General features: G+C 40.3%; 1 protein-coding gene across 1 annotated transcript in view; it reads left to right on the top strand.

Moving 5' to 3' along the window:
• The window catches only part of LOC126473765 (tudor domain-containing protein 3), a 148,569-nt gene that overhangs the window by 49,720 nt on the left and 79,253 nt on the right, over positions 1 to 19,596 (top strand). Inside the window, exons 5-7 of the mRNA XM_050101023.1 lie at positions 4,952 to 5,096; positions 5,194 to 5,304; positions 9,944 to 10,069. Coding sequence (XP_049956980.1) covers positions 4,952 to 5,096; positions 5,194 to 5,304; positions 9,944 to 10,069 — 382 coding nt within the window. The remainder of the gene's footprint in view (positions 1 to 4,951; positions 5,097 to 5,193; positions 5,305 to 9,943; positions 10,070 to 19,596) is intronic.

Here is a 19,596-nt window from a genome sequence, read left to right as displayed (position 1 = left end):
TTAAATTCAGTCAATAACTGTATCAAATATTGAAAATGAAATTTTTGTTGCCCGTGAAAGCCGTTACAACTACAAACTGTGCACCATGAACCCTTAACTAGGCTAAACATTTAGTAACAAAGATTTGGTGACTGGCATATGAGGAAAAAGAGGCAGTGACTTAATTTTTTGATGTATTAAATTTTAAACAGAACAATTAACAAAATTTCATGATGGTATAATCAACTAATTTTACTGAACTATCATCTAATGAACTTGAGTGGTAGTTAGCCTTAGAAGTTCTACAGTGTGTTCTACTGTCTTGTTTCTGAATATTTTTAAACTACGCTTTATGTTTCAGAAAAATAAAATAAAAGATAACAGTGGAACATTCTCATTGTTTTAGACAAATTATTATATTTACTTATTTCTAATTAAACTGCTATTGACACACTACACAGCACAAATATCAGTCCCTGGTCTCAGAAGAACTTGTATTCGCTGTGTTACATTCTTCTTCTCATTTCTCTGTCACCTATTTTGATGCTAATAACATTGCTATTCTATTTAGCTATTATTTTACTTCCTGTCATTGTTTTCTGTAGTTGTAAGCAGTATTATCATCAAAGTCTGTACCCACTGCTTTTGATTTTGAATCATATCCTATCAGTTGGGAAGAGAGAGCTTCAAATTGGCTTTCATTCTTTCTGATTAAGGTTTTCAATTATTTGCGCAAATCATTCACTTAGAGCAGGGTTGGACAATTGATTTGTATTGGGGAGGCCATTTTGTGGAAGTGGAGGTTAATGGAAGGCTGTACTTTTTAAAACGGTTGTGCTCATTAGTTAACTTTGTATTTCAGAGAAGGTATAAATTGTAGCATAAAAATGAATAAATACAAATAAAATAGTTTATAAAATAGAGGGTTTATACAAGGGCGATGTACTTGAGGACAATATTATGGAAATGGAAGAGGATGTAGATGAAGACGAAATGGGAGATAAGATACTGCGTGAAGAGTTTGACAGAGCACTGAAAGACCTGAGTCGAAACAAGGCCCCGGGAGTAGACAACATTCCATTAGAACTACTGATGGCCTTGGGAGAGCCAGTCATGGCAAAACTCACCATCTGGTGAGCACGATGTATGAGACAGGTGAAATACCCTCAGACTTCAAGAAGAATATAATAATTCCAATCCCAAAGAAAGCAGGTGTTGACAGATGTGAAAATTACCGAACTATCAGTTTAATAAGTCACAGCTGCAAAATACTAACGCGAATTCTTTACAGACGAATGGAAAAACTGGTAGAAGCCGACCTCGGGGAAGATCAGTTTGGATTCCGTAGAAATGTTGGAACACGTGAGGCAATACTGACCTTACGACTTATCTTAGAAGAAAGATTAAGAAAAGGCAAACCTACGTTTCTAGCATTTGTAGACTTAGAGAAAGCTTTTGACAATGTTAACTGGAATACTCTCTTTCAAATTCTGAACGTGGCAGGGGTAAAATACAGGGAGCGAAAGGCTATTTACAATTTGTACAGAAACCAGATGGCAGTTATAAGAGTCGAGGGGCATGAAAGGGAAGCAGTGGTTGGGAAAGGAGTGAGACAGGGTTGTAGCCTCTCCCCGATTTTATTCAATCTGTATATTGAGCAAGCAGTAAAGGAAACAAAAGAAAAATTCGGAGTAGGTATTAAAATTCATGGAGAAGAAGTAAAAACTTTGAGGTTTGCTGATGATATTGTATTTCTGTCAGAGACAGCAAAGGACTTGGAAGAGCAGTTGAACGGAATGGACAGTGTCTTGAAAGGAGGATATAAGATGAACATCAACAAAAGCAAAACGAGGATAATGGAATGTAGTCAAATTAAGTCGGGTGATGCTGAGGGAATTAGATTAGGAAATGAGACACTTAAAGTAGTAAAGGAGTTTTGCTATTTAGGGAGTAAAATAACCGATGATGGTCGAAGAAGAGAGGATATAAAATGTAGACTGGCAATGCAAGGAAAGCGTTTCTCAAGAAGAGAAATTTGTTAACATTGAGTATAGATTTAAGTGTCAGGAAGTCGTTTCTGAAAGTATTTGTATGTAGTGTAGCCATGTATGGAAGTGAAACATGGACGATAACTAGTTTGGACAAGAAGAGAATAGAAGCTTTCGAAATGTGGTGCTACAGATGAATGCTGAAGATAGGGTGGGTAGATCACCTAACTAATGAGGAGGTATTGAATAGGATTGGGGAGAAGAGAAGTTTGTGGCACAACTTGACTAGAAGAAGGGATCGGTTGGTAGGACATGTTTGAGGCATCAAGGGATCACAAATTTAGCATTGGAGGGCAGCGTGGAGGGTAAAAATCGTAGAGGGAGACCAAGAGATGAATACACTAAGCAGATTCAGAAGGATGTAGGTTGCAGTAGGTACTGGGAGATGAAGCAGCTTGCACAGGACAGAGTAGCATGGAGAGCTGCATAAAACCAGTCTCAGGACTGAAGACCACAACAACAACAAAATAGTTGTTGCTTTATTCAGTTTATCTATTTCGCTAATTTCACATCATTTACATCTGCAAGCACATGTAATTTGAGAACCAGGTTAATAAAGACACAAACATATCCTGTCATACTTTTCTACACTTAAATGCCCTCTATATTTTTTTAAAAAATATAGAGAGCATTTTTTCCAGCAAATTTTTTCTTACATGGATATTTTTAAGCTGGCAACTAAGGTTACAACAACAAAAATTTCTTTCCTTGTGATTTGACTGTATTCAATAAGATCAAGCTGCAGCTACTCACTTGCTGTGTCAGTATCAGCATTGATAGGATAAGATTGTAGATTGAGTTGAGGCTCAGTTTTCTTAAAGTCTTAAAATCTTCCTGTGGACCCGTCCTCCAAACTCTGCAGATGGTCACTAATATTAGTAGAAACACTTTCGGGCACTTTGTTTTCTTACTAAAAGGAAAAACGAAAATTGCCTTCAACTGCTTGCATTGCAAATAGACCTAGTTTTGCTTTGAATGATTTTACATGCTCCCACATTTCATGTCCAAATAACCCCTTCCCTGCAATGTCACATTCAATTCTTAAATTTTTCATATATATCAGCTGCAAACATCAAGTCATATATCCACTCCCAACATCGTGTTTTTGTAGCAAAACCATGAAATATTTCTTTTGTGTCCAGAAAAAAGAGGATTTTATCCTACAATGCCCAGACTCTTTTTAACACTTTGCCCAGGCTCAACCACCTCACATGTTGCGGTAAATTACATTTTTGTACTCAGACCTCTCATTCTCAAGAAGAGGTCTGAATTATCAATGGTGGGCTGCCCTTGATCTAATCCTGTTCACAACACCAACAACAGGATTGATCACACGCTTTAACTCTAGTGCAGCTTTACTAAGGCTCTCCTGAAACAAAATGCAATGAAAAGATGAGATGTCACACTTGTCTTGTGCTTATAATTTGTTTTTTAAAAGCTTTACCGAACCAACATTTTCCCACTGAAAGCTCTGGCCCCATCTGTTGTAATACTTACCATTTTCTTCCAAGGCAAGTCACTTTTTTCCGCACAGTTCACAGCAAACTCAAGCAAGTCCTGACCAGTGGTTCGAGCTTAAATTCTAGGGCAAGTAATTCCCCTATGCTGATAAATTTTCGTTAATTCCACAGATAAATATAAGTAATTTTGCAATGTCTTCATTATTTGTGCTCTCAATCATTGCCAAGAAAAAACAAACAAAATCCTCACTCACAGTCCTCAGCTGTTCTGTGAGTTCACCGCTAATTAAGTCAATGCACTGCACTGTAGTCCATCTTGACAATCAAATGGTTTCAAATTTCCTTCATACATCAGTACACAATATGCTTGCGCACTCTACCATACATTGCTTCATAAACCCACCATCGAAAAAAAGGCATGTTGCGTTTATTACGGTTATAGGATATCTTGAAACTTGCTTCTGTAGCACTATTTTGAAGTGTTGTTTGCTTTGTAAATAATGTTTGTTGCTTCTTCAACCTTTTCACATACTCCACATCTTTCAGTTTGCACTCTTCCTTGGAAAGTTTGCAGCCAAATTGGGTGTTTTGTTTCATAATGCTGTTTCAGATTGTACTCCTTGAACATGGTTATTGTTTCATTATACAATAAACACACTTCTCTATTCTCTGTATCAGCAAAGAAATATATGTTTGTCTGTTCTTCATCACACACATGACATTCATCACTAATTTAAATTTTTTCAGAGGCTCCATGGTTCTACTAAAATTGGAAATTTATGTATTTACTGTTGCACAGCCAATTTACTGTTCTGCAACCAAAATGGAAATGAAACAGATAAACTGGAAAAGCATTCTGCATCATACTGTTCGCGCAACCAGGTCAACATGTGGTGAGGTGGTTGATAGGGAGCTCTCACATCATCCACCACACCAAGTGTCAACTTGGTTTGCAAGAATTGTATGTATGCTATACATGGGTATTGATATGGCCGTCCTAACAGAAATCTTCAAGCACGCACTGGAAGGAAATTTTGATTCAAGGCAGATTTTTCTGACTGTCTTGGCAGCCACTGTTTCCTCACACCGAACAATGCTGATTTCCTTTTAATCCTTTTCCAATCTAAGTTAATGTCCCTTAGTGATCTAAATACCACTCAGCCATTAAACTCTTACATGCCTTCCTTCCTGTCTACTGATACGTGTGCGGTTGTAACAGACTTTACAGCTGTTTCTTGTCAATTGTCTTCATATTCATTATGTCGAAATTGTATGTTTTCTTTCCAACCAGGCCTTGGTCTGTACAGCTATAGCCATTCAAGTAAATGTTTCCATGCCACTGGAAGTGTCAGAAATTTAAAATTTTATGTGATCCCTTTTAATAGCTTACAATTGTTTAGTTTTTTTTTTTAATTAAATGTGTGCATGCACTAATTCTGAGTGTATGAATATTTCATTTTATAGCTTGGATACACCACCAGGAACAAAGCTGTTTTTCAAGGGTGACCAGCTCCCTATGTCACATGGTTATCTCCTGCTTAGACCTTCCCTTATTGAAGTTCTTGGTGGAAAAGTTCCACACCTTGTTGAAAAATGGGAACTGAATCGGGTATAATTTATGTTGTTCTCATCAGATTACGAAATATATTGCATAAAATTATCACACTGAATAACATGTGATAATCTGGTACAATTTTCATTTTCAGACCTTAGCAAAACATACCAGAGGCAGAGTTGGGGAAGAAGGTGGACCACCACCATGGATTCCATTTGGTCAAAAAATACTGAAGCCTAACCATCAGGATCGAAATTTTAAGGTAGTTTTTACTGATAGTCTGTGAAAATTAGTAAGCATCACTCTGAATGGACAGTGGAATTTTTTTAGATATTTGATTCTTGTGAAATTAATTTTGATTACTTTTTAAGACTTGTGGTGTAAAGTAATTTTGAATATGTAGACAAATGAATGACAGTATTATGAAAAGAATAGATTGCTACACACCACATAGTGGAGATGCTGAGTCACGGACAGGCACAGCAAAAATATTACTAAACAAGTAAGCTTTCGGCCAAAGGGCCTTCCTCTGTGAATTAGATAATATACACAGACACATTCACGCAAAGGCAGCTCTCATGCACAGACTATTGTCTCGCTGCTGAGCCAGACTGTGAACTGCAGCACATGATGGGAGAAGCAATCTGGTTGTGGGAGTAAGGAAGACGCTGGGGCAGGAGGGGAAATGATAGCAGGGTAGGGGTGGGGATCGGTAAAGTGCTACTTGTGGGAGCATCCAAGGAAGAGGTGGGGGAGGGGAGGGCAGCTAGGTGCAGTCGAGAGCTTAGCAGAAGGGGGGAAGCAGGGAAGGAGAGAAGGTCAAAGGCTGTGGGTGCGTTGGTGGAATGTGAACGCTGTCTAGTGCTGGAGTAGGAACACGGAAAGGGATAGGCAGGTGGAGGACAGTGACTAATAAAGGTTGAGGCCAGGGGTGTTACGGGAACATAGGATATATTGCAGAGTGAGTTTCCATATGCGCAATTCAGAAAAGCTGGTGTTAGTAGGAAAGATCAAGATGGCACAGTCTGAGGAAACAGTCATTGAAATGAAGGAAATTGTGTTGGGCAGTGTGCTCAGCAACTGGGTGGTCCAGCTGTTTCTTGGCCACAGTTTGATGGTGGCCATTCATGCGGACAGGCAGCTTGTTGGTTGTAATGGACACGTGGAATGCAGCACAATTGTTGCAGCTTAGCTTGTAGATCACATGACTGATTTCATAGGTAGCTCTGCCTTCGATGGGATAGGTGATACTTGTGACTGGACAGGATTAGGTGATAGTGGGAGGATGTACAGGACAGGTCTTACATCTAGATCTTTTACAGGGACATGAGCCGTGAAGCTAGAGGTTGGTAGCAGGGGTTGAGTAGAGTGGTTGGAAGCATGGGTTGAGTAGAGATTGACGAGGATATTGTGTGGGTTTGGTGGGAGGGGTGGGAAGGATACCGGGTAGTACATTGCTCATTTCAGTGCACAATGAAAGGTAGTTGAAACCCTGGCTGAGTCGTGGGTGGTCCTGAGTCACAAGTGAAATGCTTCTCTGTGACCGGATGGTAGGATTTGCTGAGGTGGTGGGTGACTGGAGAGGTAAGATATGAGAGATCTGTTTCTGTACAAATTGCAGGGATGGGGCCCCTCCACACCCACACCAATGTGGTGACCAAATCAAAAGTTCTACTGTCACCTCTGTATAACATGTTAGTTTTTGAATCAGGAATCACAGGATGCGGGCTGTGATGTTATCCATGCGTCTGGGTAAGATTACTCATTTAAGTTTCTGTAGAAAGTTAGGAGGGTAATTACAGACCTGGAAGGCCTCAGTGATACCCTGGGTATACTTCAACGGGGAAAGCTCGTCATTACAGATGTTATAGCCACAGGTGGATAGGCTGTATGGAAGGGACTTCTTGGTATAGAATGGATGGCAGCTGTGGAGCCATTGCTGCTGGTTTGTAGGTTTTGACATGGACGGAGATGCTGATGTAGCCATCTTTGAGGTGAAGGTCAACATCAAGGAAGTTGGGTTGAGTGGGACCAAGTGAAGTGCATGGGGGAGAAGGTGTTAAGGTTCTGGAGGAGTATGGAGAGTGTGTCCTCACCCTCGATCCAGATCACAAAGATGTCATTAATGAATTTGAACCAGTTGAGGGTCTGGAACCGCGTGACCGCTACGGTCGCAGGTTCGAATCCTGCCTCGGGCATGGACGTGTGTGATGTCCTTAGGTTAGTTAGGTTTAATTAGTTCTAAGTTCTAGGCGACTGATGACCTCAGAAGTTAAGTCGCATAGTGCTCAGAACCATTTGAACCAACCAGTTGAGGGGTTTGGGATTCTCAGTGGTTACGAACAGTTCCTCTAGCTGGTCAATGAATGGGTTTGGCATAGAATGCTGCATTGTGTGTGTCTATTGCGGAATCCCAGATTTGTTTGCAGGTGATCCCTTCAAAGGAGAGGATGTAGTTGGTTGTGGTGACAAGGAAGGAGATTGTTGGTTTGGAATCCGTTGGATGTTGACAAAGGTAGTGTTCAATAGCAGCAAGGCCTTGTCCATAGGGATGTTAGTACAAAGGGAGGTGGCATCAGTAATAATGATCAGTGCACCATGTGGTAAAGGAACAGGAGCTGTGGATAGTTGGAGGAAATGGTTGGTTTATCTTTTATATAGCAGAGAAGTTGCAGGTAATAGGCTGGAGTTGTTGATCTATGAGAGGCAGAGATTCTCTCAGTGGAGGCACAGTAACCACTCACAGTTGTAGGTTTGTGGGCTTTAGAAAGCATGTAGAAGGTAGGAGTGCAGTGAATGTTAGGTGTGAGGAGAGAGACAGCTCCGGGGAGAGGTCCTGGGATGGACGTAAGGATTTGAGGAGGAACTGGAGATCCTTCTGGAATTCTGGAAACTGGGCTGTCGGAGTCCTTCTGCCAGGTAATCCTTGCGGTTCAAAACCACAGTTGTGGAGCCTTTGTCAGCAGGTAGAATTACAAGATCGAGATCAGTTTTTAGATGGTGGATTACAGTTCTTTCCGCAGATGTAAGATTAGCTTGTGTGTTGAGGGACCTGAGAATGACGGTGAGTCAAAGTTCAAGGTTAAGAAATTCTGGGAAGTTAACAGGGGTTGATACGGGGGGCAATGGAGATCGATCACGGTTGGACGAGGAGTGAACTGGGGTGGCAAAAAAGTGTTTCCACTGTAGGGACCGGAAGAAGTAGAGAAGGTCTTTAATAGGTACAGTATGACTGAATTTGGGAGTGGGGCGAAACGTAAGGCCTTTGGAAGAACTGCTATTTCTGTGGGACTAAGGATTTTGGAAGAGAAGTTCATGACTGTGTTTCAGATCTGTATAGGTTCTAGATTCCTTATGGTGGTGGAAGGGAGTTTTTGAGGGTGGGGTAAATGTAGTAGGTGTGCAAGGCATAGTTCATCGCTATGAGGGGATGTGGGGGAGGTTTGGAGGCTGTTGTAGAGGTGGTGAATAGTGGGAGTAAGAGGTGAACAGGTTGGGGAATTTTGTGAGGCAGCATAGTACGTGTTGCTGTAATTCCTAGAGGGCAAGAGTTTGTGTGTGAGGTGGGATACATGAATTTCGGATTGCGCAGCAGGAGAATTTTACAGGTGGAAAGGAGGTATTGGAAGGGGTTTGGGCCTGATTCACTTGGTTTTGCAGGAATATGTTGGTGAGGGTTAAGGATTGGTGAAATCTGAACAGATGGCCATTGTGGAAGGAGCGTTTGCAGCCAGAGACAGGTAATTTTGTGGAATTCCATAAGCCAGGCAACAGTGCAGGAACAGTATGTGGGACTGAGTTCTGGCTTGGGATAAAGAAACTGTTCTGTGTTGGAGAAGATAAAAGGAGCAAGGGTCCATGGTGGGGGATAAAAATGCATAAATAATGAGGAATACATGTGAAAAACTTCACAGAAATACGTCAAAATATGAGGAAATGATCACAAAAAGGTCTGAATGCATGAAGTATGGGGAAACAAGATTAAACTTGAGGGAAACAAAATGAAACCTGAGGGAGTAGGCTGATAGTGAAGGATGAAAACGAGCTAAAATTGACTTGAAAACACAATGAGATCAAAGATAAAAATAATAAATGTGGGTTGCAGGTTGATGGGCAGATATGTATGAAGAAGGGGAGCAGCATATATGAGCAGATTAGGTGAGGTTTGTTAGTATGTACATCTAGTAAACCAGAACCTCTCCTGTGCTGCCATAGTCTCCTTATGTCTGCTGTGTGGTACCACATACCTTGGTGGTTTGATGTTCAGATGTTGGTTGGGTGAGTAGACACAAAGAAGAGTGAGTGATAGAAGAGTTAAACTGTAAACTGAGGTAGGAAAACAAAGGGTGTAGGCAGATATGTGGTTAACTGGGAAGGGAAAGTTAGAGAATAAGAGCTTAAAAAAGCATGTGTAATTGTACTGTCAACAATTAGAATACCAGTGAGCTAATGAAAATGAATGATCCCTGAAACACATGTTCTGTTAAATGTCCATCATGTGGTCACTTCCATGTGTTGCAATAGTTGTGATTAGTGGCATATTTGCTTCTCATGTTTCATACGACCAACTTTCTGGTCTATAGTGATACTGAGAGATATGCATATTTCATGATTTGTCAGTCTGTTGGAAATTTGTACCTGTACACTATTTAACTTGTAAATTTTCGATAACATTTATTATATTCACAATTTTCATCACCTTATTGGAGCATGTATTAATCTTCTTGAATGACATGCCCAACTCAGCAACAAGCAACAGTTGTGCATGTAATAAAATACTGATGGTTCAAATTATATTGTCAGCACCACTTACACATCCTTCGTTATTGACAACAATTATTTTCTTTCTTCAACATGTAGCCTTATTACAATTATTTTCTTAATATTGCCTTTCACTTAAGTCCCTAGAAACAGCAAAGGAGAAGGAAAACAGAGAAAATGCAGAATTCGAAGCGCAAAGGAAAGATGCTATCGCTGAAGCAGCTCGTGGTGGTGCCAAGAAGATTTTTGGAGGAGGCAACAAGCCAGTGAGTTGCTTTGGAATTAATAGTAATAGTTACATCACTAAAACTTCCAGACTGCCAGACAGTGTTGAGAAAAATAATTGTTTTGCCATAGAAGATAGGTTACTTACTGTCACTAGTTTGGCTAAGTAGTTGCAAACAATTAAAGCAGCGTGTACTATAATCAGTCACTATACTTTATATTTTTTACCACAAATCATCGGATTTCAATGCCTTCTTCAGATGTCATTCTTACGTTTTTAGCCCAATAGTATGGCTCTCACGAATGCAAAGCCTGTAGAATTTCTAAAATCCGGAAAGCAATAACTTTACATTATCACTTAGAACAATCATGCAACGGGAAAGCCAGTGTGGGATAACAACAGTCACTGACATAAACTGGTTTAGTAGAACTATTACATAAATATATAAGCAGTACAATTATGTATTATTCTGTTATTGTTATTATGTATTGTTCTGATTAACATTTTTCAACTGACACTACATTTACTTCATCTGCATCAATACTAATGGACTGTGGCGGAGGGTACTTCTGGTACCACTGACTGATTCCCCTTCCCTTTCCCATTCACGAATGCCTCATGGAAAGAGTCAGTGTCGGTGAACCTTTGTATTGGCTCTAGTTTCTTGAATTTTCTTGTTTTGAGTATTTCGTGAGATATTTGTGGGAGGAAGTAATATGTTGTCTCTCAAAATTTCAACAGTAAACCTCTCCATGATGCACAGTGCCTTTCTTATAGCATCTGCCACCGGAGTTCGTTGAGGATTTCTGCAACCCTCTCGCACTGACTAAATGATCCAGTGACAAAAAGTGTCGCTCTTCTTTGGACCACTCTCCCCCTCGCCCCTCCCCCTCCACCCCTCCCTCTCTCTCTCCTCTTCCTCCCTCCCTCCCTCCCTCTCTCTCTCTCTCTCTCTCTCTCTCTCTCCCCCCCCCCTCTTCCTCCCTCCCTCTCTCCTCCTCTCGCTCCCTCCCCCCTCTCTCCCCCTCCCCCTCTCCCTGTCACTCTCTCTCTCCCCCTCCCTCTCCCCCTCCCTCTCCCCCCTCCCCCTCTCCCTCCCTGTCTCCCTGTCTCTCTCCTCCCTCTCCCCGTCCCCCTCTCCCTCCTCCCCCTCCCTCCCTCCCCCCCTCTCCCTCCCTCTCCCCCCTCTATCTCTCTTTCTGTCTCTCTCCCCCCCCTCTATCTCTCTTTCTGTCTCTCTCCCCCCTATTTCTCCCCCCCCCCCCCCTCTCTCTTTCTGTCTTCCCTATCAACCATACCCAGTAAGCATACCAAACTGATGAACAAGACTCGAGAATCAGTTGAAGAAATGTCTTGTAAGCCACTTCTTAAGTGGATTCATTACATTTCCTTAAGATTCTTCCTTTGAATCTCGGTCTAGCGTCTGCTTTTTCTACTATGTATTTGTTTTATAAGGCTATTCCACTTACAATAACTTTGAACAGAAACTCCTAGATATTTTATGATGGTTATTGGTTCCAGCAGTGTGTCATTAGTACTGTAGTACAATAGTGGATGTCTTTTCCTATGCATGCGCAATACGTTAAAGAGCTTCCGACATATTCTACTACATCATTTACATATGTTGTTAACAGTAATGGTCCTGTCACACTTTCTTGGGGCAACCCCATTTACATCTGTCAATTTTGTCATGTTAAGAGTAATACATTGAGTTCTGTCTGCATGGAAGTTTTGGATCAAGTCACAAATCTGTTCCGATATTTGGTAAGCTCGTACTTCTTTCCTTAAATGGCAGTGCAGGACAGTGTCAGATGCGTTTGTGAAGTTGAGGAACACGGCATCAGACTGAGCTTCGATGTCAACAGCTCTGTGAATCTGTTGGAGGAATGGACCAAGCTGAGTTTTGTGAGATTTCTGTTTGTGGAATTGATGTGTAGAGCAGATTTTGGCTCTCCAAAAACATCATAATGCGTTAATATGAAACATCATCTACAGTTTTATGAGAGAATAGTGTCAATGATATAGGCCTATAATTATGTACATCTGTCCTACAACCCTTCTTGAATATGTGAATGAAATGTGCTTTTTTACCAGTTGCTAGGTACCCTTTCTCGCTCCAGCAATGTGTGATAAATTGCTGCTAAGAGGCAGCATGTTTTTTCACATAATCTGTGTAGTCTAACATGAATGTCGTCTGGTCCTGATGCCTTACCACACAAAGCGATTGTAGTTACTCTTATATCTTGCCATCAGTTACCTCAATATCTGCCATTTTGAAGTTTGTACAATGATTGAAGAGAGGGAACATTTATTTCAATACCTAAAAGTTAATGTTTTAAGACACCGTATTTAAAGTTACACTTTTCAAAAGCTACTAACAGTGTACTGTAAATACCTCCTCGTGTCCCACCTTGTAATTCAACAGTATCAAAAAAATAATTGCAAGCAACTCCCCCAAAGGAGAGACGTACATATGTTATTGGAAATTGTTGTACTTTTATCAGTCATGATATTAAAGTTTGTACCCAATTCTGTAATGAAGTAATCAAGATTCTTTTTCATTTTTTCTCCTATAAACATAATAATATTTCAGATTGCATGGTCAGAATGAAGCATATTAACTGACTGATAAACCGTAAAACTTTGGTATTTCGATTGCTGCAGGAAACTATTTGAATGATAATGTCTATTACATATGCATATCTGAACAAGAAAGCAGTTGTGATTATTTTTTCTTGATGTTACTTTCCCCACAACTTTTCACTTTCACTCTCACATTTTTCTACACATGGCATTTCTTTGTTATGTATGATTTCTATGCATTTCATGTGCGATTTGCACTTTGCCTGATCACCTATTTCATCATTTAGTATTTTGGCATTATTTGCAGAAACACCAGCTAAAACACGTTGTTGATGTGCATATATTCCATGCTTTCCACCTTAAATTCAAGAACTCCTGAGTGTACTGTGTGTATTACTGAGTTTTTCTCATTTACAGACAACTAAGGTTTATTATTTTGCCAGTTTTCAAAAGTGGTGCACCATCATGATTTCTCACTATAATTTCAAGCCTACTGTTACTCCCATTCCTACCTTCTCGCAGTTTTTTGTCACCAAAGACTTGCTCTCTGTCTATTTGTTAGCACTATCATTACCATTTTTTTTTTAAAATAGTCGTCCAGTTTAACTCTTTTAGAATCACTGTTAGTATTCTGACTGACAATGTTCAAACGTTTCTGATAATGCACTGCTCTTAAGGAATGATGATATTTTGCTTTGTTTGAAAGACATGCTTAAAATCCTTTATTCTTGTAGGCCTGCACACACTTAGTTCACTAATAATGCTGCTTACCTAGCAAGCTCACAAGTAATGGATGTTGGAGCTGAGATTAAAGCAAAATGACAGCATGAGAATGACAATTCAGTATAAAATGTTTAAATGGATAATGCTGTTTCCAAAATTAATGAGCATGTTAAATTAGTTATTGGGCAGTAGTGCTTTCTCTGTATGGCTCCACAAATTTAAATTAAGTGTTAAATTTTACATATCTAGTTAGTGTGAAATAAATATCCCTCAGGATGGGGTAATCTAAAATCAGAGGATGGGATAGTTTTATATTGGGGGGGGGGGGGGGGGGGGGCTCATTTCCAGTTGATGATCCCTTAATGCTCTTAGGTAAAAAAAATGTAAAGTTCCATGTCCAGGCCGAAGATGGGCCACTCAGGGTGGACTAAGCTGAGTGTCATCCTCTGCGCCACGGGCATTACTGGATACAGTTTCGAGGGGTATGTGTTCAGCATGCTTCTCTCCTGATCGTCGTAAGGTTTCCTGACCTTAGAAATGTATTACAAGGTCAAGTAGCTCCTCTGCCGGCCTCGCGAGATTGAGTGCATCCTGTTCCAGTTCTCCCACCAAGTTAATAACTTTCTACTTCAACATGAAGACCATAATTTTAAATGTAACTAACAGATATAGATTTTAGCAACTAATTGTAGAGTCCTTGTATTATTCAGAAAGGTCAACATCTAATCATGGACATACCTTCCACAAGTAAGGTTATGTGTAAAGTTAATAGTTATAAATTCTTTGTTGCTGCCAGAGGTAGCATTCCATTTTATTGCTGATTCTGGGAAGTATTTAACAAATAATAAGAAACTACTTTTGAATAAATAATTTTGAGACAAATTTAAGACTGTTATTTTATAATAGATGGAAAGATAACTGATGGTAATGGTAATTTTGAGCAGATTTTACTTAGTATAGCAGTTGTCAACTTGAAGCCTACTTTTACCAACATAGTCCATTACTAATCATGGTTTCATTGGAGATGGTATGTCTTTCCCATCCTTCAGTTCAGACAATGAGTTTAACTTGAAATCAGAACCTCAGTGGCTCCATGTTGCTTCAGAGTATATTTAACTGTTATAACATGATAGTGATGCAGTGAAATTTTGGTACCCAAGGCTCTGAGTCTATATTAAGATCTTGGACTTGCACATTGCTTACTAACTGTATGACTGTCCATAAAAGGTAATTTCAAAATAAATGTTAACCCATAAATACTTCATTGCCTCAAGCAAGACGGTTAGGTAAAAAAGTCTATACCATTTGAGATTGGTTGGCAGTTGCTCTATGATGATGTATGAAAATCTTAAAAATGAGGTCTTACAATAAGCCTGAGAGTCCTTTAACAAAGGACAAAACAAACATGTTTATGTGCTCATGAGTGATTTCTTGGAAACGTCACCTAATCTTTTTGAATATGTACAGGAATTTAGTATTCTTAATACTGCCACAAGTGAGTGTTTTAGAAGTCTTTTGTTGTGTAATTCTCAGTTTTGGGTAGTTTTACCCTCTTGCAGATGTTACATTTTTAATTATATAATGCTTTTTTCAGCAGCTTGTGATGTGCAGGAAGTTTTTGAGATAGTACCATATCTACAAAAGCAAGGCAATAAAACCAAGAATCTGTGTACAACAAGCAGTAGTAAATACCATTAAAAGATGATTGAACCGATGAAATATGTTAATAACGTCAAGTTGTTTTACACTGTTATTAAAGTTACTGTGTAGGAAAAAAAAAGAAAAAAAAATTCCCCCCTAATTTTAATGTGGTGCATATCCTTAATGTAATTTCAAAGTGTCTTCAATGACTGTACACTATTGGCATCAGTGTATTCGTCTATGTGAAACTACGGGTTATGAAAGAATGAGATAACTGCTGCTACACAATTTTCTCACAGTGTGTCTCATTTTCGTTCCAAAGTTTACAGGCAGCAACAAGTGTTAAAGAAGCCCATCGAAGTCTACCCTTTCTGTTCATAATATGAATAAAACAATTCTTTTTGTAATTGTGTTGTCTTTTGTCAACCATATATTTATGCAGCATAGAAGCCATTAGTAAAGAAGTATTTTGAGCTGTTCCTTAAAATGCATACTTTAGACAAACACATTGGCAAGGCCACATATATGTCTTCAAGGTTTTTCTTTTTGATCTTTGTAAGAAATGTGTTATTAGAATCCAGTATTGTATTTCTGTAGAGTGGCTTTCACAATGACATACGGTATTGAGATTAGGTTACTAAATTATTATTTGAAAATCGTGAAGGAGGAAAATAGTCATGAAATTGAATGTTACTCATTTGTTTCTGCTTTTGTAGGTAATTAGTGCCATTGCACATTACAGCATTTCAAGAGATTTTTTTGTTGATTGACTGGTTGCAAAAGTTCATGAAGATGGGACAAAACTTTCTTGCAGCACTGTATTAAGACACAGAGAAAGTGATGTCTGAATATTAATTGTTTCTTTATCCATCTTCCTTTCACTTAGTCCATCTTGGTTTGTGACTCTTAAAATGCACACAGTTACCACAGTCTCATATTTTCCATGGCTCCCATATAGATGCCACATAAAAAGCAGCGACTTACATACACCTATCATTGACATGGTTTGCTTGGCAACATTGTACTTCATCCCTTCTGGCACAACAGCTTTGCAGCTTTAGTGGTACCAATCAGCAATTTATGTGTTCACTGTGGAAGTGTTGTTCACTTGCCGACACATCATTTATTTTCATCACGTACTTGTACTGTTCTTCTTTGTGATTATAGTGACTCAAGTTCTATAAGGCCGAAGACAAACAAATGTAGTTATGTGCAAGATGTGCAAATGTCTCCACAATGTTAAAGGCAGCCTCTGAATGGACAAAACATTGTTGATATCACAGAAGGCAATAGAAAATTTGTGTGGCATTTCCCTTTTGCACAGTACTGAGAATATGTTCAGTAAGAGATTTGAACAGTTTTGAGGACATCGGTCATTGTACTGTACTGGAATTTTAGTCGTGACAGAATGATTTCACAGGTGCTCACTATTTGATTAACAGCAGAAATTTGAAGCCTGTGGGATTCATACTGAAAACTCTTCTGAGAAAACTACATCATAATGAAAGATCTGGCTCTTTCAAAATCATTCTGTGAAAGCCATCATGTCATGTTAGAAGTACAAATCTTTTATTTATGTAAATTAAGGGAAAGGCTACCAATAACTTGACCTAGTAGATAGTGTCGGAAGTTCCGTGCGGCTTTTCGTGGATGATGCTGTAGTATACAGAGAAGTTGCAGCATTAGAAAATTGTAGCGAAATGCAGGAAGATCTGCAGCGGATAGGCACTTGGTGCAGGGAGTGGCAACTGTCCCTTAACATAGACAAATGTAATGTATTGCGATTACATAGAAAGAAGGATCCTTTATTGTATGATTATACGATAGCGGAACAAACACTGGTAGCAGTTACTTCTGTAAAATATCTGGGAGTATGCGTGCAGAACGATTTGAAGTGGAATGATCATATAAAATTCATTGGGAGAGTCCTTAGAAAATGTAGTCCATCAACAAAGGAGGTGGCTTACAAAACACTCGTTCGACTTATACTTGAGTATTGCTCAGCAGTGTGGGATCCGTACCAGATCGGTTTGACGGAGGAGATAGAGAAGATCCAAAGAAGAGCGGTGCGTTTCGTCACAGGGTTATTTGGTAACCGTGATAGCGTTACAGAGATGTTTAATAAACTCAAGTGGCAGACTCTGCAAGAGAAGCGCTTTGCATCGCGGTGTAGATTGCTCGCCAGGTTTCGAGAAGGTGCGTTTCTGGATGAGGTATCGAATATATTGCTTCCCCCTACTTATACCTCCCGAGGAGATCACGAATGTAAAATTAGAGAGATTAGAGCGCGCACGGAGGCTTTCAGACAGTCGTTCTTCCCGCGAACCATACGCGACTGGAACAGGAAAGGGAGGTAATGACAGTGGCACGTAAAATGCCCTCCGCCACACACCTTTGGGTGGCTTGCGGAGTATAAATGTAGATGTAGATGTAGCAGATTGATAAAACAATGTTCACGTAAGCTTTCAAGCACTAGCTCTTTTCCTAGCAATAGTACACACACACACACACACACACACTCTCTCTCTCTCTCTCTCTCACTCTCACTCACTCACTCACTCACTCTGTCCTGTGGCAACAGCAAGGCTCAGGAATTTCCCCTATTGTTATCATTTATTTATCCATTCATCTACAGATCATCTTAAAATGATATTGAATTCGTCATCATAATACAGTGAAAATAAACACAGAATGCACAAGTATGCTTTTATGAGGATAGTGCATACACAGACTTTTTGACAATATTATAAAAATGATTGATTACTAATCACCATATAGTGGAGATGTCCTGTGCTGGCACATGTGCTGCTTTTGCTTGTGGACAGTGGAGGATCCATATTTTTCTGCATTGTATTGAGATTAAAACTAACATGCAGAGCTAATGATTGTAATCAAAACTGAAATTCTGATGTAAATTGAGAGTTAGGCAGTAATTTTATATTTTACTTCAGCATACATTATAATTCAAATGAAAGTGCAATTTAAACATGGAAAGCCTCAACAGTGAAGCCATGGTATCAATTTCATTACAGAATTTTCAAACATTTTGTTGACATACAACTCTATAGCCTTAAGAAAATGATTAAAAAACTGCGTTGCTTGTTTCTGACACTAAAATTCTTATTGCAGTGAGCTACCAGCTGATTTTGACGTGTGCACCTTGTAATGCATATTGCATTGCATTCTCATTGGTGTAGCATTCCTCACAGATAAGAATACACACAAAGTTATAAACATTTCAATGTGAACACAATTCCAATATTCTATTCAGTTTCAGAGTACAATTTCAGGCTAAGTCTATGATCAAACTGCAGCACCTCCCCAGAACAGAGTCTGTTTACTACAATAGCAAAATGAGCGAGAGTCCACTCCAGTCCAGGGTTGTATGAAGTTAGTTTGTTGCTCGGTGTCTTGAGGTGGCACTGGTTGTCGGCAGCAGGTGCAGACGTAGAGGCAATGCTGTCTTCTGACGTGTTATCGCACCACTGCCTGATGGCCGGCCCTGCATGGCCTGGCGCCAGCATAAAGGGTAACCTTGACAGTGGCACCGGTATAAAACGAGTGGTAACAGGTACCATGGTGGGTTACCACAGGCTTTTGCTTTTGGGGTGGGGGGTCGGTGCAACCCTTGACGACCCTCTCCTGTTTCGATGGCTGCCGTGTGAGGCAACATCCATTGCCTCCTGGGCATCAGATAATGCTGCCTGCAACACTTGACAGGAGTCCCCTGTCTGTTGAGCACAGGGCCATAAGTAGCCCTGGCAATGGTGAGTCTGCCTTGGGCAGACATCCTGCAGTGTGATGCTAACCGCGAGAGACACCAACACCAGAACGTGAGCCATGTGGAAGCTCGGCTTTGTGGAGGGCAGGAGTGGGAACATGCAGGGATGGCTCCTGCAGTCCACCCAGTAGCTCCACCCACTGAAAGATGTTTGTCCACCACTGTCTGCTGATTATCCTGGAAAAGACAATGATGAAGGGGGAGGTGTGGGCAAGGGGGAGCACAGTGCAGGAGGCTGGACTAAGGGGAGAGAGGTATGATGAGAGGTTACCCCACTGCACACCCCAGGCCCTTCCCATCTCATTCCACATCACCCCCTACTCCCAGTGACTGAGGTGTAACAACCAAAGAATCTCCTGTTGGAGAAAAGCAAAAATGACCACCCAGGGTGCAGCATATTCTGTTGTCAAGATCCCTGTCAACAAGAGTCAGCCTGTACTGCAGTACTAAATAATTACGGATGAGGACCGTGTCTGGGCCGGGGGTCAACTTTGCCACTCCCACTAGATCTGTTACCACTGCTGGCTGAGAATAGGGCTCTCACTGATAGTGTGTACGACATGAGAGCTTGTAATAGGAAAGACATCAATTGCCGTCTTAGCTTCCTCATTGAGATAAGAGCAAAGGATTTCCTTTTGGGTGAAACTCAGATCGAGACTCATAGGCAGATGCAAGAAAGTGGAGTGGTAAACCATCGGGCAGAAGTGAATTTTGTAGTAATAACAGTTGAGGAGCAGAGCCCATTGTTGCAGCCTGTGGGGTCACCATATCTGGCAGGATCATGGTGGGGTGGAAAGGAGAGAGTAAAGGCTTGTGGTCCATGACAAAATGAAATTTCA

The sequence above is a fragment of the Schistocerca serialis genome, chromosome 4, assembly GCF_023864345.2.
Source record: "Schistocerca serialis cubense isolate TAMUIC-IGC-003099 chromosome 4, iqSchSeri2.2, whole genome shotgun sequence".
NCBI classification, from domain to species: Eukaryota; Metazoa; Arthropoda; class Insecta; order Orthoptera; family Acrididae; genus Schistocerca; species Schistocerca serialis.
Note: the sequence above shows the minus strand (reverse complement) of the source record. Positions and strands in the feature narration are given on the sequence as shown.